Raw genomic sequence first — 21,746 nt, forward strand, 5'->3', positions numbered from 1 at the left:
CGTCCTATTTTGCCCTGTCAGCTCTGCAGCTGGTGACCCCGGAGACTCTTTATTTGCATATTGGTTGTACGCCACTTAGGTATTCTCCAAAGAATAGCTAAGCGGCGTGCAGTGGTGCCTCGCATTACGATGTTAATTCATTCCACCGAAATCGCTGTAGAACGAAAACATCGTAAAGCAAAATTTAAAAGCCCATAGAAACGCATTAAAACCTGTTTAATGCGTTCCGATGGGCTTAAAACTCACCGTCCAGCGAAGATCCTCCATAGGGCGGCCATTTTCACTCCCTGTCCAGCGGGGAGCCATTTTGAGCACCCAGCGGCCATTTTGAAACCACTGATCAGCTGTTGGAAATCATCATTGGAACCGATCATCGCAAAGCGAAATTCCCTCATAGGAAACATCGTTTTGCGATGCTGTCGTGAGGCATAACCCCCCCACCCCAGAACACTGCTGGGAGGGTGGGGGGAAGGGGAGCCTTGCCTGGGCCACCCTCTCCAGTCCCCTTGGTCTTGCAGGTGTGGGATGCGATCGAAGGCACTCTGCGCTGCAGCAACGAAGAGGGCCAGTCGGGCATCACTGCGTTGATCTTCTTGAACAGCAGGTGAGAGGTTTTGCCTGGGCTTTCCGCCCGGTCCGTCGGTCGGTCAGTCTGCTTGCCCCCAGAGAGGGCGGCCGTTGGGCTCTGGACGTGACATTTTTGAGCAGATGTTGGGAAGGTGACCTGAGAGCCTCGCCGGCGGCTGCTTCTTTTCAGTCCCCCCCCCCCCCCAGCCCTGGCTCAGAGGCTCTGAGCTCTCCCGCCTCTCCCAAGGCCCCGGCCCCCCACCCCCCCCAGGCCTCCCCGCCCGCCCCCTTGCATGCTCCCTTGGCCAGCCACCCCTCCCTCGGCTCCTCCCTCGGCTCCTCTTTCTCCCGCTGATCTTGCCTGGACGGCCCTCCCACTTGTCATGCTGGGGAGGGGGCCGTACAAGCCTCTGTGCTGTCATATCCAGCCATTGCCTTGTTCAGGGAGGGATCCCCCCCGCACCCACCCGCCTGCCTGCCTGCCAAAGGAGTGTTCATCGCCAGCCTTTTGAATATATGAACAGCTTCAGCCGTGATGGCTGGGAATGCAGTGGCTGATGTCTTGTTGTCTTGTTGCCCAAGGGGCATCGACATCATCAGCCTGGGATGTTTACCATTAGTACCATGCAAAGCTTCCTGCCTCCTCCTCTCAGGTTCTGAGTCTCGGGTGTGTGTGTGTGTGTGTGTGTGTGTGAGTGTGAGTGTGTGTGTGTGTGTGAGAGAGAGAGAGAGAGAGAGAGAGAGAGGTCAGGGGCCACAGGTGGCCTGATGGCAGCCATCAGGTAATGATTATGATTTCCTGATATTAAAGGCACCCCCCCCCAAAAAAAAAAACAGGCACACGTGTCCCAAAGGCTCCCAGGAGCTTCTCCGTGTCAAAACAGATCCGGGGGGTGGGGTGGGGAGAGACCATAAAAGGTGTATGGGAGGGGGAGAGGCAGGAAGCTTTAAACCTAGATCAAAGACCCACGCTGCAGGCTGCAACACGGTCAACGTTTACACCTGTGTTGTGCCAGATGGATTTCAGCCATGGTGACTCTTCAGCCACGCTTTGGGATGGAACCTTTTTTCTTCTTCTTGGTTAAAAATAATTGTTCTTGTAGTTTATGGTTTCTGTTTGGATTTAGAGGACTGGACACTGCTTTGGAGCGGCTTTTGGGCCTTAAAAGGCAGCCTGCCAAAATCCTCTCTATAGGAAGCAGGGCTGTTTGTCTTTTCTTGTCTAGGATTGTCGCTGCCAGGCTCAATGGCTCGCTGGACTTCTATTCCTTGAAGACCCACACCACCTCCTTCGAGCACTCCCAGTTCCGAGGTAAGAGGAGCTGCCCATCTATCACACCGGAGACAGATGTGGGTCCTGCTTGTGTTGGTGTCCCTCCAAGCTCAGAGCCTTTTCCTAAAAATGGAGGGACCTGGAACAGGTGCAGCGGGAGGTCAAAGTGAGAAACCTTCCTGCCCACGTGCTCTTCAGTGGCCACGTGGAAATTCCTGGCCCTCTTCTCGGCGAGCACCAGGCTCGTTGAGAGGCCTGGCCTTTGGCCCCGGCGACAGTTCTGCCTGCTCTTCCTCTTTCCCTCGGCTCCTCTCCTCTCTCCTGAGCAGTCCCGGAAGGTAACGGAGGTGACTATGGTGGTGAGTCGTCTTCCTCCTTCTACTCCTCGTGCTGAAACACATAGGGACCTGGTCTGGGAAGCAGAAGTGGAGAGCCCCAGTAGAGTGCCCCACATGGGCCAAGAGCGCTGCCCTTCCTTGTGTTTCCTGAAGGGCTCCGGGATGAGTCAGCCTGCCTTGCCTGCCCGCCCGCATACGTGCGCGTGCACACACTCACACTTTCTCTCTCTCTTTCCCAGGAACTCCCGGGCGGAGCAGCCTGCCAGCCTCTCCCATGTACAGCAACAGCGACGTCATCGCATGCCGGCTGACCCACACCGTGACCTGCGCCCACCAGAAGCCCATCACGGCTCTGAAGGCAGCTGCGGGGAGGCTTGTCACGGGGAGTCAGGATCATACCCTGAGAGTGAGTAAAGAATGAGGCCCGAGGTCTGGAGGCCAGCCCTTGTTAACCGCAGTTATTTTTTCCCCCCTCCTGACCTGGGAGGCCTTTTCAGGCAAGGACGGTCTTCGCACAAAACTGGAGCAGAGAAAAACTCTGCCTGTGAACCCTCCTGTACGAGGCTGGGATGGGGGAGGAGGGTGCAGGCAGACCTCTGCTCCGTTCTGTGTTTCAGGCACAGCCTCTCCTGCTGGTTGCCGGTGGCCCCAGCGCTGTGGCCGGTGGCTGTGTCGGCTTGCGGTGGGTCTCCCAGGCCCACCCGGTGTTGTTGGGCACCCTTCCCTGTGTGGCCGAGGGGTGGCTGACAACTGCCACCCAGCCCCCTCTCGAGGGCCATCCTCGGTCTACCACGTCTTGATGGCCTGGGCTTCCCACTGAGGCTGGTGGTCAGGCTTTCCTGGCATTTTAGTCAAGTGGTTGGCAATATCGGGTTGGCACCCCTGGCCTGTATGTGGTTCCAGACTGTGCTAGGGAGGGGATGTAAACTGGCAACAGTGGACACTCGGCTAAATCTGTGACTTCCTCTATAAGGAGGGAGCCCCTTAAAGGAAGATTCAAGAGCAGAGGCGCCAAAGGAGCCCTTTGGCTGAGAACAGAGGCTTCCGGAGGAGGCAGAGAGGGGGGTGGGGTGCCCCCTTCTCCCACTTGCCTCCTTCCACAGCCTGCCCAAGGCAGCGTCATCTTTATTTATTTATTTATTTATTTATTTATTCATTCATTCATTCATTCATTCATTCATTCATTCATTCATTCATTCATTCCATTTCATTTCATTTCATTTATACCCTGCTTATCTAGTCAGTTGTGACCACTCTAGGTAACTTACAACACACACTAAAAATTAAACAAATAACATATCACAAACATAACATAATTTGCATAATTAAAAGATAGAATAATTTTTCCCCAAAGATGGCAAGAAACAGGGTATTTTATACAGTGGTGCCTCACACAACGATGTTAATTGGTTCCAAAAAAATCAACGTGTGAAACATCGTTCTGTGAAACACCATTTCACATAGGAATGCATTGAAAACCGGTTAATCCGTTCCAGTTGGAACGGATTGCCATCGTTCAGTGAAAATCCCCATAGGAAACATCGTTGAGTGAAACAATGTTTCCTATATTGGAATGTATTGAAGCCGACTCAATACATTTCAATGCCTTTGCGAAGTCCTTTTTCGCTCCTGTAAAAGTGTCTTACAATGTTTGGACGCTGTTTTAAATGATTGCAATGGTTAGTCCACCTCCTGAAACCTATGCAAACTGATTTTGGTGTTGTTCTGACACTTCGTTAATTTATGATGATTTTTTTTTTCCATTGGAAACCATTAGACAGACCATCCAATGGTTTCCTATGGAGAAAAAACAAAAAATCATCATAAATTAACGAAGTGTCAGAACAACACCAAAATCAGTTTGCATAGGTTTCAGGAGGTGGACTAGCCATTGCAATCATTTAAAACAGCGTCCAAACATTGTAAGACACTTTTACAGGAGCGAAAAGGGAGATCGTTGTGTGAAAATCCCCCATAGGAAACATCGCTGTGTGAGGCAGCAAATTTAACAGAAAAAGGCATCGTGTGAATTCATCGTTGTGTGAGGCACTCGTTGTGCGAGGCACCACTGTAGCAGAAAGAAAAAAGAATAATTAGGTATTAGGGGGAAAGGGGGAAGGGGGAAGGCTTGCCTGAACATCCATGTTTTCAGTTGTTTCTTGAAAATACCCAGCGAGGGGGTGGCACGAATGTCAGGAGGTAAGTTGTTCCAGAGGCGAGGAGCCACTGCTGAGAAGGCCCGGTTTCTTGTTTTTTCCTTCCGGGCCTCCCTCGGCATCAGGCTCCTCAGCCTCACCTCCTGACTCGCACGAGTGACACGGGTAGAACTGGGTGGGAGTAAGCGTTCCGCCAAGTATCGAGGCCCTAAACCGTTTAGGCTTTAAACGTAAGCATCAGAACTTTGAAGTCAACGCGGAACCAAATGGGCAGCCAATGCAGCGCAGCCAGAATAGGAGAAATGTGATGGTATCTTCGCGCTCCACTTAGGAGTCTGGCTGCTGCATTCTGCACCACTTGGAGTTTCCGCGTCAGCCTCAAAGGTAGCCCCACGTAGAGTGCGTTACAGTGGTCTAATCTTGAGATTACGAGCACATGGACCAGGATGGTGAACGCCCCCACATCGAGACAGGGTCGCAGCCGGGCTATCCGCCAGAGATGAAAAAGCGGTGCGGACCACTGATGCCACCTGAGTCTCCATGGAGAGCGCCGGGTCCAGGTGGATCCCCAGACTGCGAACCCACTCTTTGCGGCAAGGGTCGTCCCTCCAAAAGGGAGGGAGTCACCTTTGCCGCCGACAGTGGGGGCATCTTTATCTCTTGCCCTCTGGGAGGGAGCAGCTCCCATGAGTGGGTCAGGAATACCATGGGCTGTGCCATTTCTGGCTGGTGTGAGGGCAGCCCCTTTGCGTTCCCGGTTTTCAAAAGGCACTTGTGGCAGAGGAAAGGAGCCCCTTGTGTGCTGGGCAGCACATGTTGGGCATGGATGGGAAATTGAGAGAAAGAGAGAGAGAGAGAGGTGCCAGCTTTGCCCCTGCTGATCGTGTTTCCCCTCCCTCCCTCCTTCCCTCCCTCAGGTGTATCGTCTGGAAGACTCCTGCTGCCTCTTCACTCTGCAGGGCCACTCGGGAGCCATCACCGCTGTCTACATGGATCAGGTAGGAAGCCCTTGGAAGGTGTTTGCCACGGCGGGCTCCTTTCTAGTCATCAGCTGCACAGGAGATCTCTGAGGAGACGGGTGGGGGGGGGGCGAGAGGTAGCCAGGTTGTTCCTTCTGTATGAGAGAAAGACATCATTGGTGGCTGTGGCCGTCGGCTGTGTCGGCCTGCAGTGTGTGTCTAGCAAATGGTGGCACCTTCTGGCTGCTCGGGATCAACCAGTTTGAGGGAGGTGTGGGTTTCAAGGGTGCCTTTGACACAGCCCCCGACCGCATGTGCAGGTGCTTTTTGCCTCTTAACCAGCAAAGCCGTGTAGGCGAAAGCCAGAATGGTTTCCCTCGGGAGCGTGAGACATCACAACTCTCCCTAGTTGGACAGCCCTAGCTAGGAGACCTCCTACGGGGGCCGGAACTGGGTTCCCAGAGTCCAGAAAGGCCGCCTTGTCCAGGCCTGTCGGCCGACAGGGTCTTAGGTGTATGTCTGTGCGGATGTCGGAGGCCAGGTGTTCAGCGACAGAGCCCGACCACTCTTGCTTCTCTCGTGGCCGAACTGGGCACCGGTCGGTCTGTCCTCATTGAGCTTGAGCCAACGGGAATGCCCCTGCCCGACCTCGCTGCCCGGTCCTGGGCATGTGAGTGGAGGTTTCCTTCCTTCCTCCTTTCAGACCATGGTGCTGGCCAGTGGGGGCCAGGATGGCGCCATCTGCCTCTGGGATGTGCTGACCGGCAGCCGAGTGAGCCACATGTACGCCCACCGCGGGGACGTCACCTCCCTGACCTGCACGGCCTCTTGCGTGATCAGCAGTGGCTTGGACGACGTCATCAGCATCTGGGATCGGAGCTCTGGGATCAAGCACTATTCCATCCAGCAGGTGCCTGGCTAGGGCCTGTCCCCGCTGGGGTGGGGTGGGGTGGGGTGGGGTAGACAGGGTCATCCTGCTGCTTGGGTGCAGGGGTTGGCGGCGTCTGGGCTGGGCATGCCCAGAGGATGCCAGAGAGTGTCACAGTTGCCCCTCAGCCAGCGTTCGGTCTCCATGTGGGGCTTCGCATGGGGTGGCCCTTGGCCACAGCTCGGGAGCTTCCCTTAGGTCTGAAGGAAGGGGCTGCTGGAAGACTTCGCAGGGCCACCGATTTGGGCTTCTGGACCAAAAGCAAGGCAGCTCCTGGAGGGATCATCCTCACGCCTGCTTCCTCCTTCCCTGGAGCGTCCTCGTGGCCCTTGGCTGCAGGCATCCCTTCTGAGCCCTTCAAGGGCCCCCAGGAGCTGGCAGGGCTCTTTCCAGGAACCCCCTTGAGATTACAAGGCTTCCGGCCATCCTCCTTTTTTGGAAGACCACTCAGGAGGACCTCCTGTTGAGACAGACGGCATCTTTCTCCAGCCGTGCTTACTGAGCACGTTGGATCTACGCCTGTTCCCGTCAGTCCATCACATTTTTTAAAAATTACTGTCATTTTTGAAGTGGTAGCCATGTCAGCCTGTGCACGCGTCTCAGCTAGGGACACACAACAAAACAGAAGCTAATCTAGAAACGAGACAGAAACACAGCGGCGGCGGCGCCACCTGGAAGACCAAGTGGTATAATTTAATGTGAACTTTTGTGGAACGAGACCACTTCTTCAGACGCAAGAGTGTGAGAATAACCAAGCTTCAAAGGTACAGCCAGCTAAATTTGTTAGCACGTGTTGTTTTTGTGGCCGCTTCGTTTATCCACTAATCAATGTGGTTGTTCACAGAACAAAGCTTCCAAGGAAATAACTGATTACTAAACTGGGCTCTTCAATAACGACTAGGCATGAAATGCAGCTTCCAAGCCTACCTACCAACCAGGGCGCTGTCCTTTTATCGTAGAGCCCTGCATGAATATTTCATGTTGTTGTTTCTGGATTCTCCTCCTTAGGTGTGGAGAAGCTTCTGTGCTTGAAGAGCAGGCGCTCTGCCTCTCTGCTGCTGTGGGGCTGCATCTTGGGGGGTGAACCCTCAGGTGCATGGGGAGGGGTGTGTGGGTGCAGGCGGGCGAGAGGCACCGGCTGGCGTGTGTGGCACACGTGGCTTTCGTGCTCTGCAGCCGTGGAAAAGCAGAGAGAGAGAAGACTCACCGGGCTGCTCTGTGTGCCCTTCCTTCCCCATCTCTCTCTTCCCCCCCCTTCCTCCCTCCTCCCTCTCTTTCCGTTTTGATGCCAGGACATGGGCTGCGGAGCCAGCCTGGGCTTGATCTCCGATAACCTGCTGGTGACGGGAGGCCAGGGCTGCGTTTCCTTCTGGGACATCGGCTACGGGGACCTGCTGCAAACCGTCTACTTGGGCAAGAGCAACGAGTCCCAGCCGGCCCGCCAGATCCTGGTGCTGGAGAACGCGGCCATCGTCTGCAACTTCGGCAGTGAACTCAGCCTGGTTTACGTGCCCTCCGTGCTGGAGAAGCGGGACTGAAGTGGGGGGGCAAAAGGCGGCCATTTTTCCTGACTGGGCCACCCAGTGGAGTGGAATGTAGATTTCTTCTTGGAGTGGAATGTAGACTCCCCCACCCCTACCCCTGCCGGAGCTTCCTCCCATCTCAGCCAGGGGTTTGGGTTAAGCTGGAGATCCCAGATCCGTACAGATCCATAGGAAGCTGCTGCGGAGTGGATGGAGAAGAGGCCTCCTGGCCGCTTCCGTCCAGCACTCCTTCCCACCCCAAGAGCGAGCGAGCGAGCGAGCGAGAAGCCCGAGGACACCTGGTTCTGCCCCTCAAAAGCAGCTGCAGCCGCCTCACAAAGGCCGGGAGCCGGTCCGGCCTTTGCAACAACACGCATCGAGCACAGTCACAAGAGAGGAGGAGGGTGGTGTGCTTTGTGGTGGCTGGAAGCCGGCTGTTCTCAGCACTTAGCCCTTTTGCCTAGCTGGTCCGATCGCGCCCCTCCGCCTGGCAAGCCTTGTGCCACACAATTCTGAGGGAAGAAGACCCAAGAGCTTAGATTTTGGGGGGGGGGGGCGAGGTGTGTTCTGCCGTGGAGGACTTTTTCAAAAGGAGACAGAGGAAGCAAGCACTGGGGGTGTGGGTATGTGCGTGCGCGTGTCTTGAACAAGCCACCCCGAAGGCAGGCAACCAAGCCGCCCCACGGGGCCCTCCACCTGCTGGTCCAGTCCTCTTGCCTCTGTCTGTCTGCCCCGAAAGCGAGGCGGGTCGTGCTCCCTGCCCTGTTTATTTATGTGCTGTACATAGTTATTTATTCCGGTAGAGGGGCAGTGGGCAAAGGACGAGGGCAGCCTTTCTGCAGGGTGGGGTTCCCCCCCTGCCTTCCCCTCGGCTGAAGCTGGTGCCTCCGTCAAGAGCAGCCAGGCCAGGCCTCCTTGCCGGGTCAGGCCCCTGGAGAGAGTCGGGGTGGCCCTCCGACAGAAGCCGCCCTCCTCCCACAGGTCTGTAGCGTGAGCAGACCGGGGCAGGGTGCCTGCTGCACCGGTGCTGGCCTGCCCCTCCTCTCGGGCAGAGGCGTCACAGGGCATCATCCCGGTTCGAGGCAGGGAGCTCTGCCGGATCTGCCCTTTCTTGGGGACCAGAGTCTGCCTTGGGAGGATTCCCGATTGGGACCCATCCTGCCGGCAGACCTGCTTGCACGCCTATGGGCACAACACGCACTGCTAGCCAGTTGTTCCTGGTTTAGTTCTTGGCTGCCAGGGTGTGGCATGAGAATTCAGGTGGCAGACAAAAAGAGAGAGAAGGAACCAAGGCAGACCAGCAACTGGAGATTATTTTTTAAAAAAAAAAAAATGGTAAAGCCATTCATTGACTGACTCTCTAGTTCATGTTTTGTTTTTAACTTAGGACTTCTAGCTGTAGGGAGCCCTCTGCTTTGTAGCCTACTAAAGGATGCTTTTTAGGGTTTGCCTGTTGTATTCCACCTCTCCCACTTCCCCAAGGCGGGGGAACAGCTGCCTGGGTCCGGGGGGGGGGGAGACACCCATGTGGTTGGAGGCTGGCCAGCGAAGGCTCCCCCCCCCCGTCTGGGGCCTGCAACCCCCTGCCCCCTTTTGCGCTCCTGCTGAACAAACCCAAGGAGGGGCTTTGGTCGGTGTCCACACCACGCCTCAGGTGGCCTTAGCTCTGCTGCACCCCTTTGGACGGTGCAGCGGAAGCAGCTTTTGTATCCGGTTGTGTTTTTATAATGTGTGCAGGTACAGATGCATTAAACAGAACCAACTAACCGGCTCGTGTGTGTGTGTCTTTGGGGCCTGGAGGAGGAAAGGGGTGAAGGAGCTGGGATATACATCCACCCTCCCGTGGCTGTGAGGGAAGAACAGGCAGCCCTTGGCGGGGTGTGTGTGTGTGTCCAGCCACCACTGTCTGCAGCAGAGGCAGGCGCATCGCTTGGCGAAGGGCCCCTTCTGGACCGCCAGCTGCGCCCGTAACTATTCTTGTGTCAGGCACTGGTGACAATTTCTTTTTGAGTTTCACAATGGTAGTACCCCTTGAATAGGAGCATCACTCTCCCCACCCACCCCATTGTAGAAGATGATTAATGTTGCCAATGTGCAAAGAACTCAAAAGCCACAAACTCTGAAACTGGCACGCCGACACATTCAAACCAGCCGCCTGCTTCAAGAAGAAAGGCCCCCTACCCAGGCTCCACCCTAAATAATGCCCCCTTTATTTTTAGTAGGAAAGAGCTGAAAAAGATCTAGATTACAGAGCTGAAGTTGAACCGTGAAGACAATGTTACATTTTTACAAGAAAAAAAATGTAAAAGAAAGCGTGCCGCCCAAGGCCTTTCCCACTTCTTACTTCCCTCTGGTAGCCACGGAACACAAGGGCTAAATCAAGGCCACCCACCCACCCTTTAGGGACAAAGCGCACAGGGTGGGATTTTTCCTTTTCTTGTTGCCAGACGGTAAAGAAATCTTACATCCACACTCGCCTTCGTGCATGTTGGGCTGTAGCCACCGCCATGCCTGGAAGTGGGGAGGGGGGGGCGACACTCGGAGGGGTGGGGTGGCTTTTCTCCCTTGCTCCAGAATTGGGCCAAGGCTGTTTGCCCCATTTTGCTGACTCCATAACTTCTCTCCCCGAGGATAAGACCTGCTCCCAAAGAGGAATGCTTTTTAAAGGGACTGGAAGCAGCCTTTCCTCCCTTGCAGCGCAAGCTTTTAGCTTGTCCTAAAACAGGTTCATAAGCAGCCCTGGGGGCAGGAGTGGACTGGCCCCAAAAACAGCCCAGGTGGCAAGTCCTGGGCCGTTTCTGCCCACCCTCTTCCCCCAATTGCCACGGTCAGTCCCTGTTAAAGAGCTGCACAGGAGGGCGTCAACAGGGCCCTCGCACCCCCTTCTCACTTGGGGTGTTCATTCCGAAGGGAGGTGAGCACACAACCCCCAAGGAGCGGAGAGGATCAGGTGGCACAAGACACCAGAGGGGGCCTTGCCCTGAGCCCATCCCCAGCGGGCTCAGCCACCTTTGGGGGAACGTCTGGCTTGCAGGGGGCAGGTCGGGTCAAGGCGCAGGGGCTCGGCCACAGCCGTCTCTGCACAGAAGCCCACACCAGGCGAACCAGAGAGACGCGCCCCCAAGGTTGCCCCCGGCTAGCACTGGAAGACCGTGTCCCCTCCCTGCCAACGGGGCCGAGACCGCTTCCGGTCCACTGCCACCGGACGGGGTCTTTGGGGAGATCCGTGGCCTTGGAAGCAGGGGAGCCTCTGGCGGCGGTCGCACAAAGTGCCTTGGTGGGGCTCCTCCTGGAAAAGCTGCAATCGAACGGCAATGTGAACCGTCTGCCTCCCGCTCCCCCAACCCCCCCCCCCTTGCCTGCCTTCTCTCATGGGAGGACCTGGAGACACAGTGGAGGAGTCAACCGGAGGTGGGAGGGTGCCGTGACATCATCTTCATCCTCCTCCTTGTCAGTCCCAGAGCCCCCCCCCTTCTCTCCGGCGTGCTCATGTCTTGTTCAGGGTCCAGAGGGGGTCCAGCATGCTGAGGGGGTCGTCGCTGGCCGGGGCCCCGCGCAGACCCTCTCCGTTCTGGGGCTGAAGGAAGCTCTGCTTACTCATTCGGGGCCTGCCCTTCAGGGAGCTGTCCAGGGTGAAGGCCTCGGGAGTGAGGGAGGCCAGCAGCTCCAGGGAGGAGGAGGAGGAGGAGGAGGAAGGGGCCACTGCAGCCGCCGCCACGGAGGAGGGCTCTGGCCCAGGAACAGCCGGCAGGCGGCCGGCCCCCTCTGCCACCGCTTTCCCCTCTTCTCCCTTCTCCACAGGGTGGCTGTTCTCTGCCGCTGACGGGCCAGTGGCCTCGGTGGCTGGCGGTGGCGGCGAGATGGGCGGAGGGGGCTCTGCGTGATCAGGCAAGGCGGGTTGGGCCACGCTGGCTGGGAACACGCTGGCGTGGCCCGTGGCAGTCCCCAGCGGGGGCTCTGGCGGCTGCTGCCCGTTTGTCGCCGGCTCTCCCCCGCCCACGGGGGGTCGGATGCTGAGTTTGGCAATGGTGGCCTGGATGGAGCTGATGGGCACGTCTCCCCCCAGCACCAGGTCCTGGGGGTCCTGGGGAACGTATGCCTGGGGAGAGGGAAAGAGGGAGGTTTTTAGAGGCAGAGTCCCACGCCTCGCCCAGCTCTGCACCCGCACCCCCCCCGAGGGGCCCAGGCCCCATCAGCAGACCAGCAAAGGAAAGAGACTCAGTGTGTGGGCAGGTTTACCCTCCTCCAGCCTCCTCCACATCCCGGGAGGGGAAGGTCTTTTCTCCCGGGACGGTGCTGACGCCCAAAGGGGGGGGGGGAAGGGAACTCGGGAGGCAGCCGCACCTTCTGGGTGGCACTGCTGGCCGGCTTGCCGGTGGACACGGCCGTGACCCCATGTCTCTGCAGCACCTGCTTGGCGTGCTTGAGGACGGACTCGTAGCAAAACTTGAGGTGCAGCTGGAAAAGAACAAACCCCGTGAAAGCCGCCAAGGAAGGAGCCCCTTCTCTGTGTGTGTGTGTGTGTGTGTCTCTTGCTCAACTGCCCTCCATCGCGGCCCCGGCAAAGGACCCCAGGCTCGTTCTGCCAGCCTGCGCAGCCCAGGCTGACTCCGTCTCAGCGTCCATCTCTCCCGCCCCCAAACCCCTCAAGACCTCCCCACCCCCACCCCCCTACCTTCTCCTGCAGCATGTGCTTCCTCTGCTGGCGGATCTTCCTCACCAGGTGGGCCAGGTCGGGGATGCTGTTGCCGGCCTCCACCTCCTGCATGGCCGCGTACAAGAGGCAGAAGGCGCCCGAGCGGCCTACGCCAGAGCTGTTCGGGGAGGGAGAGGAGGAGGAGGAAAGGGGGGATGAGGCAGCCGAGCGAGAGAGCCCACCATGGATCCACTCCCCCCCCTTCTCTTCTACACAGCCCCTGCCCCCAAGTCTCTTCCTGTCAACCTTCATTTCTTCAAGGATTTGGACTCGTTCATGGAGGAACAGGGGTGCCAAGAGGGGAGCCCGGAATGACACTCCCTGCCTTGAATTCCCAGGCACGAACGGGCAGCCAGCCCCCCAGCCCCTGAGAACCCAGCTGGCAGGAGCGTCGCCCACGTTGGGGGAGAAAAAAAAAACCCCACGAGACCGGATGGGGGCTGAAGACTCCCCTAGGGTCCATCCCCGGGGACGCTGCCCACTTTCTGCCCCTTTCGGCCATGTCTTACCTGCAGTGGACCACGATGGGCATGTGAAGAGGCCGCTGGTGGAGGTAGTGGCTGTGCACCTCCTGGATGAAGCGGAGCAGGTCCCCTTTGCTGTCAGGGAGGCCCCTGGAGGAAGGAAAGGCAGGAGGAGGTCGGTGCCCGGCATTTCAAAAGGTTTGGGCCAGGAGAGTCAGCAGAGCATCATCTGCTCCACCCCACGGAACCTCCAGTGGCAGCAAACGGAGGGCAAGAAGCCCCTCCGAGCAGAAGAAGCAAGCCCCGCGACCCCCTCGGCCCCTCCCCACGCAAGCCGAGCCCCCAAGGGGAAGGGGTTCAACAGAAGCCCTGACAGGTCTCCCCTCCCCACCCCTCCGTTGCTCCCCCCTGGAAGGGGGACCCACAGGAGCACCTACAGCTCAGGCCAGGAGGAGAACTGCAGGTGGATGACGGTGCGCTTCAGGCTCTGGTCGCGGAACTGGAGGGTGATCATCCGCTCTGTGTGGGTCGGGGTGACCTTCAGGCTGGTCAGGACCAGAGTGAGGGGACCGTGGACGATCGGCTGGCCCCGCTCCGTGGGCAAGTACCAGACCACCTTTTGCTGTGAAGCAAGGAGGAGAGAAAAGGTTACCGGCTGGGCAGGGCGTCCCAAAGGAAAACTCTTCAGGTGGATCAGAGCCCCTGGTTTCCGTCCTCATCTTGGCACGGCCAGGTCACACTCCTCCTGAGCCAAAGAAAACAAGTCACGTCGGAGCCAGAGGTGGGAATCTGGTGGAAACCCCTGAACTGCAGCCCAGGGACCCAACAGGCCGCTCATGTGGGAAAAGAGCAACGCTCTCCTGCCCTAATCGTGGTTCCTGGAAGGTTCTAACTCCCCAGCCTAAGAAGGAGGGAGCCCAATCATAGAAAACAACACAAAACGTGGTCCAGTACACAGCAGGACCCCTGTATCCGCGGGATCAGTCTCCTCTGATTCACTTATCCATGGTCTGAAAATACTAAAAATATGAAAAGAAAAATCCTAGAAAGGTCTATTTCTAAAGATGATATTACCAGAATTGGCTACGAGAGGGAGCAAGAGACCATGCCATGTATTGTGTTGGCGATAAATCCGTGTTTTCCAGCATCCTCAGGTTTGCTCTCAACAGATCCCCTACAGATTTTGGGGGGTGGGTGGGTGGGGTGTTTCCCTTCCGTCCTGCAGAAATCCGGCTGCACATCCAGTTGCCAGCCCCATCACCTGCCCGCACCGACCTCCCAGCCACGCCGCCCCCCCCCCAGCTACCTTTTCAATCTCCTGCTCCGAAACCAGCATGACGACCACGGAGACCTTCTGCTCGTAGATCATGAGCCAGAAGTCGGAGGCGGTGCCCACCAGCGGGGCCTGGGTGGCGATGATGGTGGGGCAGTAGGAGGAGAGGTCCTCGATCCGGCTGGCATTGATGTAGTCGTCCTTGCCCGACTGCAAGACGACGCGGTTCTTGTCGTAAGGCATGATGTCCTGGTGGCGGTTCTTCATGGAGTAGCAGCGGGCGATGGCAATGGAGAGCTGACGGGCGTCCTTCTCTTGCGCCTCCTGCAGCTCCTTCCAGAGGCTGTCCAGCTCGCCGGGCTTGCCCAGAGAGGCCACCCCCTCCTGGAAGCGCTCCAGCTCCGAGAGGAGACGCCGGAGGCGCTCGGGCTTCTCATAAGGGTCGTTCTCGATCAGCTGCACGGCCTTCGGCTTCAGCCCCTCCTTGGCGTCGGCCTTGGTGGGCTGCAGGAGGGGCTGGCCCACGGCCGCCTTGGGGCCCCCATGCTGGCTCTCAGGGCTGGAGGACAAGAGGTCGTCGGTGGAGGCGCTCGGGGGGTGGGGGTGGTGGAGGAACGGGGCCTCCGAGGGGCCCGGCAGGAGGGGGGCTGCCCCGGGGCCCAAGGAAGAGGGCGGCCGCTGGGGCAGCAGGCCCGAAGAAGGCAGCAGAGCGGGGCCTGGCATGGCCAGGGAGGGCTGGGGCGAGGGTGCCGGGGAGGGCAGGGCCGGCCCCGACACCACCACCACCCCTCCGGTGGGCATCTGAGCCAGAGCCGGGCTCGGGGCTGGAGGGATGTGGTGCGGGAGCGGCTGGCTTGCCGGAGGGGGCTGTGGGGGCCCCGCCAGCACCCCCGAGCTCCGAGGAGGGATCTGAGCCGGGGCAGCCTGGGAAACGGAGCTGAAGGGGACTTGGGCCAGGGCCCCCGGCTGCAGAGCCGCGTGCGAGGAAGGGTGGAGTGGCGCCGGCTGACCGGAGGGCCCCAGCATGGCCCTCGGGAGGTTGGGGCCCCTGGCCACGGTGGTGGGGAAGGCCAAAGCCCCCGAAGGAGGAGGAGGAAGAGCCTCCAGAGGCCGCTGGTCCGGGCCTGGCCCCGGATAGCGCTGGGGCCCCAGCTGGCCCGGGAGCTGCCCTGGGCTGGCAGGAGGCGGGGAAGGCCGAGCGGGGCCCTGGCTGGTCCCCGCCTGCTGCCCGGAGACTGGAGGTGGGGGGAAGGGGTGCTGGTAGACCAGCTGTGGTGCCTGGGCCAGGAACTGGGGGGCGTACGGCTGAGGGGCCGCTGGTTGCCCCGCCACCGGCTGGGGGCGCGCCTGTCGGTCCGGAAGGGGCTGGAGATGCCGGGGAGCGGAGAAGCTCTGCTGGGGCTGAGCTGCGGGGAAAGGGGCGGGGGCCATGAAGGGAGGCCCTCCTGTCTGGGCGTAGGGGAACGGGACGGGGGCTCCCATTTGGGGGCTGCCAAAGCCCCCCTGCGGCAGGGACCCCACCCAGTGCTGCTGGGAAACAGGGGGAGCCACCCCTCGGGGGGCCGTGCAGCTGGAGATGGGGGCCTGGATGCTATCCACAGTGGTGGTGGCCGGCCGGAGCCCCTGCACCTGCGGGGGGAAAGGGCTGGGCCCCAGGGGAGCCGGGCCCAGAGGGGGCGGCCGGAGAGCCAGGGTGGCGCCGGGGTGGCCTGTCAAGATGGTCCCGCTGCTGGGGGGCGGCTGCCCCATGCTATAACCCCTCGGAGGGGCTGAAACGGAGACCGGGAGGTGCTGAGGGGATGTGTGCGCTGGGGCCCTGGGGTACGCTGGTGGTGCGGGTGCCATAGCCGGGCCCTGGAGGAGGGCTCCGGGAGGGTAGACGGGAGGGCAAGGCACCGCTGAGGGGGCAGAGCTGAGCGAAGGCAGGCCTGTCTGGGAGCCAGAAGGGGGCAGGAGCTGGGGGGCGGAAAGGGAAGGACCCCCCAGAACGCCGGAGAATGGCCCCTGCCCAGTGCTGGCCGGGCCCCTGGCCGGCGGGTAATGCCTGGGCAGTGGACCCGGGGCCATGAAGTGGCCCGAAGTGAAGGGGGCCTGGGAGTGGCCCCCATGGGACAGCTGGGGAAGGGCCCCCATCCCCGCAAAGGCTGCTTCGGGGCCTGGGGCGCGTAGGCCTGCGATGGCCGGATCCAGCCCGAGAGCCGCCAGGGCATCAGCGGGCAAGCGGGCCAGGTGGGCAGCCAGCACCTCGGGCGGGAGGCTCCGCAGCTCCTCGGGCAGGTCGGCCAGGGTGAGGGAGCCCCGGGCGGGAGACTCGCCCGCCTCGGGGTCCGAGGGCTTCTTCTGGAGTGGAGGTTTGGGAGTGGTTGGCCTGGCCGGAGACTTCGCTTTGATCTCCCTGCCGAAAGGAGAGAGAGAGAAAAGGAGGTCAGCGGCACACAGGCGGGCGGAGGCGGGGGAGGCGGACAAACCCCCCTGCCCTCTGACCCCGCAACCCCACAGCCATGGCCAGGAGACGGTGAGGAAAGCAGAAGCCCCGTCTCCCAAGACCCGACTGCTCCCTGCCTGGGGGGCTCTTGTCTCGGGGCCTCCCAGGTTTTGGCCAGCAACTCTCCTCCCCCTTTGAACTCCCCCCCCCTCGGCTCCTGCCTGCCCTGTGCCGCCCCCACCACCGCCCCCCCCACTGTCCCTGGCAAGGCTGCCTACTTGGCCATCAGCTGCTGCCGGGCGGCTTCGGCCTCCTGGCAGGCCGCCCGGCTTTTCTCCAGCAGCTTGGCCACTTTGCTCTCCAGGTCAGCGTAGAAATCCTTCCCCTCCTGCGATTTCTTCATCAGGTCCTCGTAAGCCTCGTACGAAGCCACCAACGTCTGCAGGGTCGTGTTCCATCTGAGGAGAAAGAGAGCCGTGGGCGGAGGCGACCTGCCATCAGCACAAGGGGGAACCCCGGGAGGACTTGCCTCTCCCTCCGGAGAGAAGAGGGTTGGCCCCGAGGGCCGCCCTGGGAAAGGACGGGCGCTCCGTGGGCCAGGTCAGGCGCCAGGTCTCCTCAGGACGGACGCCAGGAAGCCACCCCTGGACTTCTCCAGCATACCCCCCGCGGGGAGGCTCTTCGGCGGCTGGAGGGGTTTTCCAGATTCCTCAAGGCGAAAGGCGAAACCAGGAGCGCCGAGATGCCCCAGGGTCCCCTTTGGGCCCCACCTGTTCCTGGGACGCAGCCCCCCCAAGGATCGATCCAAGCTCAAACCTGTCGAGCCGGAAGGCCGTGCCACCCCTCGGGGCTCCAGAAAAGGGTGGCAGAGCCCCCTACCGGCCGACTTGAGCGTCCGCCTCCTCCTTGCCCCCCCCACCCGAGCCTCTCCGGCCACTCACTTGTGCTCCACCTCAGCGAGGATTTTGCGCACGGCCGCGTACTTGACGTTGGCCTCCGTCAGGGCCTTGAGGATGTTCTCCTGGGCCGCCATGTTCTGCTCCAGGTAGACCTTGATCTGGTCGTACTTCTTCAGCTGCTCCTCAAAGAGTTTCTAGAGCGAGAGGGAGCCAGCGTCAGGCCAAGGCCAAGGCCAAGGCCAGGGCCAGAGGAGGCGGGAAAGAGGCTCGGAGGAAAGGATTTCCGGGGAGTGGTCCCGAGGGCAAGGAGAGGCAGGAAAAGGACAACCAACGGCCACCCTTTTCCGGGGTTCTCTGGGTATAAAAGTCCTCGGGAGCGGGTCAACCCTCCTTCCTTCTTGGGGAGCGCTGGGGCTGGACCGCTCTTCTCCCACGGCCACCCCAGACGGCGCTTTGCCTGACGGCCAACCCAGTAAGCTCCCGGTGTGCCCCATTCTCCCTTCACGAGGGGGCACCCCACCACCAGCTCACATTGTGGGATTCTGAGCATCGCTGCCCCACAGAGGGAAGGGCCTCCTGAGTCTACCAGGGTGGGTTTCTGATGAAGATTCCCCCCCCCCCAGGCCTGTCCAGGATGGATCCCAGGACCCCACGCTTCCTGGGAGAAGGAACCGTCAGGTGACCCCCTGGGCCACCCCCCCCCAAGGCCATGGAGGATTGCCCGGCTGGCCCCCAGCGGCTCACCTTCATCTCCGACCGATCCGTCGTCACCAGGGAGGTGGTGATGTCATCTTTCTGGATCATCTCCCGCAGCTGCTGCTCCAGGGAGATCCGCTGGTCCTTCATCTCCTGCACCTTGGCCAGGATCCGCTTCAGGTTCTGCATCACCTGCTTGTCGTCTGCGGGGCGAGAGACTCGGCCGATCAGGGGTCACTCAAGGGGAGGGCAAACCCCTCCACAAGACCCTCCGTCCCCCTTCCTTTCCTTTCCCTTCTTATCAGCACCAGACGTGGGACGTGGGGGGGGGGGGGGAGACAACCAAAACCAGGGGTGGGAATTGTGATCTGGAGCTTTGCCAATGAATGGCTGGGCAGAAAGGGCGGAGGGGGGACCACCCCCCCCCCCACAAAAACCAGGCAGGAACGGCCGACTGCAGCCAGCCAGCAGAGCATCCAGTTAGAGAACAAGGAGAAGCTACATTTCTTGGGCACCAGCGGGGGGGGGGGGGGGGGGGAACCTGCAGGATTCCAACGGCTGCTCAGGATCCTGATCTACTCTTGATTCCTGAGAAGCCACATCCCACCTCCAGCTCCCCCTTGGGGCCCTTCCTGTGGCTATCGGGGCAAGAGCCAACCCCCCGGCCCTGCTCAGCAAAGGGGGGGGGGCGTGGGAAAGTCCCGTCGGACGGCAGCTGGGGGGGCTCCCCCCCTGGACACAGAGGAGGGGCAGGAGGGGCCCTGGTCCAGTCCTTACCTTCCGTCAGGGTGGGCGCGGGCAGGGCGGCCCTCACCTGCTCCAGGGGCCCACTGAGCAGCCTCAGGTTACTGATGTGAAGGTTCATGGCCTTGTGCAGCTCCGTGTTGGTGAAGCTGGCCTTCTTGTGCACCTCCATGTACTTGGCCCATTCCTTGGCCACTTCCGCCAGCGCAGAGGAAGAGGAGGAGGAGGAAGGGGTGGGAGGCGACGCCGGTGGTGGTGGCTTCGCCAGGGCCTCCCGCAGCTTCTGCTCCTGGGCCTCGTTCTCGTCCAGGAGGTCCTTGATCTCCTGCAGAGAGGCCTCCACGTCCGTGAAAACTCCAGAGAGCACTGCCAGGGAGCGAGCGCGAGAGAGAGATAAGGAGGCAGCACCAAGGTGGGCCTTTTGTTTTTAATGGATGGTGGGGCCTTGACTGGTTTGAAAGGGCTTTTGGTGTTGCTTATGCTTTTTTCAGTATGAAATCTGTTTGATCCTATTTAGTATTTGTACACTCACTGTTGTTAGCTTTAATACTACCTTTTTAGCGATGTAAGCTGCCTTGGGTCTTTTTAAGGTGAAAGGTGGGGACTGAACGAACGAACAAATGAATGAAAGAATGAACAGGCATGTCTGGAAAAGATGCAACACCTGCAAGATCACAGCAGCCCCTCGGAGAGGAAGGCGCAGACCTTCCTCGGCCCCAGCCAGCAGCCCAGGAGAAAGGCGCTCCCCACAAAGCTCAGCAAAGCAGAGAAAGCCAGCCTCTTACCTTGCATGGACTGGACCAGGTTTTTCACCGTCTCGGGGCGCACGCTGAGGGCTGCACATTTTTCCATCAAGACGGGGGGGATGTGGTTGTACGTGTCCAAGTTGTCCACCGTTTCAGGGTCCAACTGCAGAGAGTCCATGAACTGCCTGCAAAGGGAGAAGGACAACAGCAGGGAGGGAGGGGGGGCAGCTTAGAGAGCCCTTTTGTATCCACCGTCCTCTGGTCTTGTCTCTCCCCCACTGGCCTCAAAGGACCTGAAACAGCCCCTCTTCTCGGTATCTTCACCTGCTGGAGTTGAAAGACAGCCCCGAGCTTTCCCTTCCCATCATCCTCTTTTAATGGACATTCAAGCATCTCCTTTCTTCTGCACGGACAGGCCAAATGGCCTTCAGGAAACAGCCGAGCAAGAGGATCCGCTAGCTGCGGCATCCACTCCTGCACACCAGGGCATCCACTGAGGCTGCCCCGGCCGTGCAACAGAACAGGTGTGTGCAAAGCTACCCTTTTGCCAGAAGGAGGGAGCTGGCAGGTAGAAAACGTCCAGGCCCACCGGGACCGCGGTTGCCAAGGGGTGGAATCACAACGGTCGCCCACGCAGAGGATCAAACCCCATCGCCCAGCAGAGGCCCCCTCCGGTGCCAGAAGCCCTCCCTGCCGACATGACCCCCCCCCAGGATGGTGAGACGGTCACAGAGGAGAAGGGCGCACAGAAGGGGCAGGCCTCGAGGGGGGGCCTCCCACCCTTTGGGGGAAAGGGGTGGGTGGCAATCAAAGGCCACCGAGCAGGAAGCCCACCACCCATTCTCCAGGGACTGCCTATAGATCGTTGCCGCTCAAGGTGTCGCAAGCTTCAGACAGGGCAGAGGCCGGCACGAAGGGGCAGAAGGACCCAAACCTTCTCGGGCACTGCTGTGCGAACACCAGCCGCCCCTTCGCCAGAGGGAGAGGCAGCCCCCACGGACAGTCTGTTGTTTCTCCCCCTTCCATCACTGGCCCGGGTGGGGCTTTCTTGGCCCCCCTCCCCAGCCCGGCCCTTCTGCCACACTTTCCAAGGCCATGCTCTTCAAAAGGGATTCCCCCACCACCACCACCACCACCACCACCACCACCATGGAGCTTGGGGTTCGGCCTTGGCTCCACGATCGACACCCCAGCCGCCTCCGTGGCCTCCTGCCTGCCACGGCTCCCTTTCCCTCTTCCCCCCCCTCCACCCCCCTCGCCCCTCAAATCCAGGAACAGACTTACTCCAGAACCTCATTCTTGGCGTCAATCTTGGCCATCACTTCTCTCAGCAGCTTGGCCTTCTCTTCACTGAGAGAGGAAAAGAAAACAGCCGCTGAGCGTCAACAGGACCCTCCTTTGAGGGCTTCCACCGTTCCCAGTCTGTGGGTGGGTGTGCCTTTGCTCACCCTTGCACCGAAAGGAGGTAATGACCCCACACACTCAACAGGCACCGAGTGACACCTCCTTGGGACCCAGCCCCTCCCGTCCAGAGACTATCCTCCCAGGCAGACTGCCCATGTCTCCCTCCCTCCCCTGCTCCATCCTCTTGCGCACCACGGCCAGGTCAAGCAGGCGCCCCAAAGGCAACGGTAAGGTCAGGTAACAGGGACCGGGTGACCCACCTGTACAGGGACGATGCTTCATGGGCAGCCATCGGAACCAGCTTGGCGAAAATATCCGGGCCTGTCACGGCCGGGTCGGTGGGGTTGACGGGAAGGGCCTTGACCAGAGGTGCACCTGGCGGGGGGGGGGGGAGGAAGGAGGAGGAGAGTTGGACAAGGCTGTTATGACCCGGTTACCTGGGGACACCTGGGCAAGGGGGACAATTCTGGGAGAAGCTTCCAGGCCTTGCAGCCACAGCGAGGACACACGGAACGGGCTGCAGTAAATCGCCGGCAGGAGAGGAAAAGGTCTCCTTTTCTAAATCTGTGTGTTATTGAAAAGTGTTAACAACGCCCAAGCCGTTACTTCAACCAACCATTTCAAGCTGAATTGGAACAAAACAAGGCAGGGGGTA

General features: G+C 59.9%; 2 protein-coding genes across 4 annotated transcripts in view; one reads left to right on the forward strand and one right to left on the reverse strand.

The window, feature by feature from the left end:
* The window catches only part of SCAP (SREBF chaperone), a 35,545-nt gene extending 27,651 nt beyond the window's left edge, over positions 1-7,894 (forward strand). For both annotated transcript variants that reach the window (XM_073002712.2, XM_073002713.2), the window contains exons 18-23: positions 519-604; positions 1,794-1,879; positions 2,418-2,584; positions 5,252-5,332; positions 5,997-6,203; positions 7,514-7,894. In XM_073002712.2, the coding sequence (XP_072858813.1) occupies positions 519-604; positions 1,794-1,879; positions 2,418-2,584; positions 5,252-5,332; positions 5,997-6,203; positions 7,514-7,759 (873 nt within the window). In that variant the 3' untranslated portion in view covers positions 7,760-7,894. The remainder of the gene's footprint in view (positions 1-518; positions 605-1,793; positions 1,880-2,417; positions 2,585-5,251; positions 5,333-5,996; positions 6,204-7,513) is intronic.
* A 3,216-nt stretch (positions 7,895-11,110) lies between these two features.
* PTPN23 (protein tyrosine phosphatase non-receptor type 23) overlaps positions 11,111-21,746 on the reverse strand; it is a 29,730-nt gene continuing 19,094 nt past the window's right edge. For both annotated transcript variants that reach the window (XM_073002711.2, XM_073002710.2), the window contains exons 13-25: positions 21,352-21,466; positions 20,972-21,037; positions 19,727-19,872; positions 18,975-19,307; positions 18,246-18,400; positions 17,544-17,695; positions 16,881-17,060; positions 14,211-16,572; positions 13,342-13,526; positions 12,950-13,054; positions 12,420-12,558; positions 12,089-12,202; positions 11,111-11,843 (exon numbers count right to left, since the gene is read on the reverse strand). In XM_073002711.2, the coding sequence (XP_072858812.2) occupies positions 11,232-11,843; positions 12,089-12,202; positions 12,420-12,558; positions 12,950-13,054; positions 13,342-13,526; positions 14,211-16,572; positions 16,881-17,060; positions 17,544-17,695; positions 18,246-18,400; positions 18,975-19,307; positions 19,727-19,872; positions 20,972-21,037; positions 21,352-21,466 (4,664 nt within the window). In that variant the 3' untranslated portion in view covers positions 11,111-11,231. The remainder of the gene's footprint in view (positions 11,844-12,088; positions 12,203-12,419; positions 12,559-12,949; positions 13,055-13,341; positions 13,527-14,210; positions 16,573-16,880; positions 17,061-17,543; positions 17,696-18,245; positions 18,401-18,974; positions 19,308-19,726; positions 19,873-20,971; positions 21,038-21,351; positions 21,467-21,746) is intronic.

Source organism: Pogona vitticeps, chromosome 6 (assembly GCF_051106095.1).
Source record: "Pogona vitticeps strain Pit_001003342236 chromosome 6, PviZW2.1, whole genome shotgun sequence".
Lineage (NCBI taxonomy): Eukaryota > Metazoa > Chordata > Lepidosauria > Squamata > Agamidae > Pogona > Pogona vitticeps.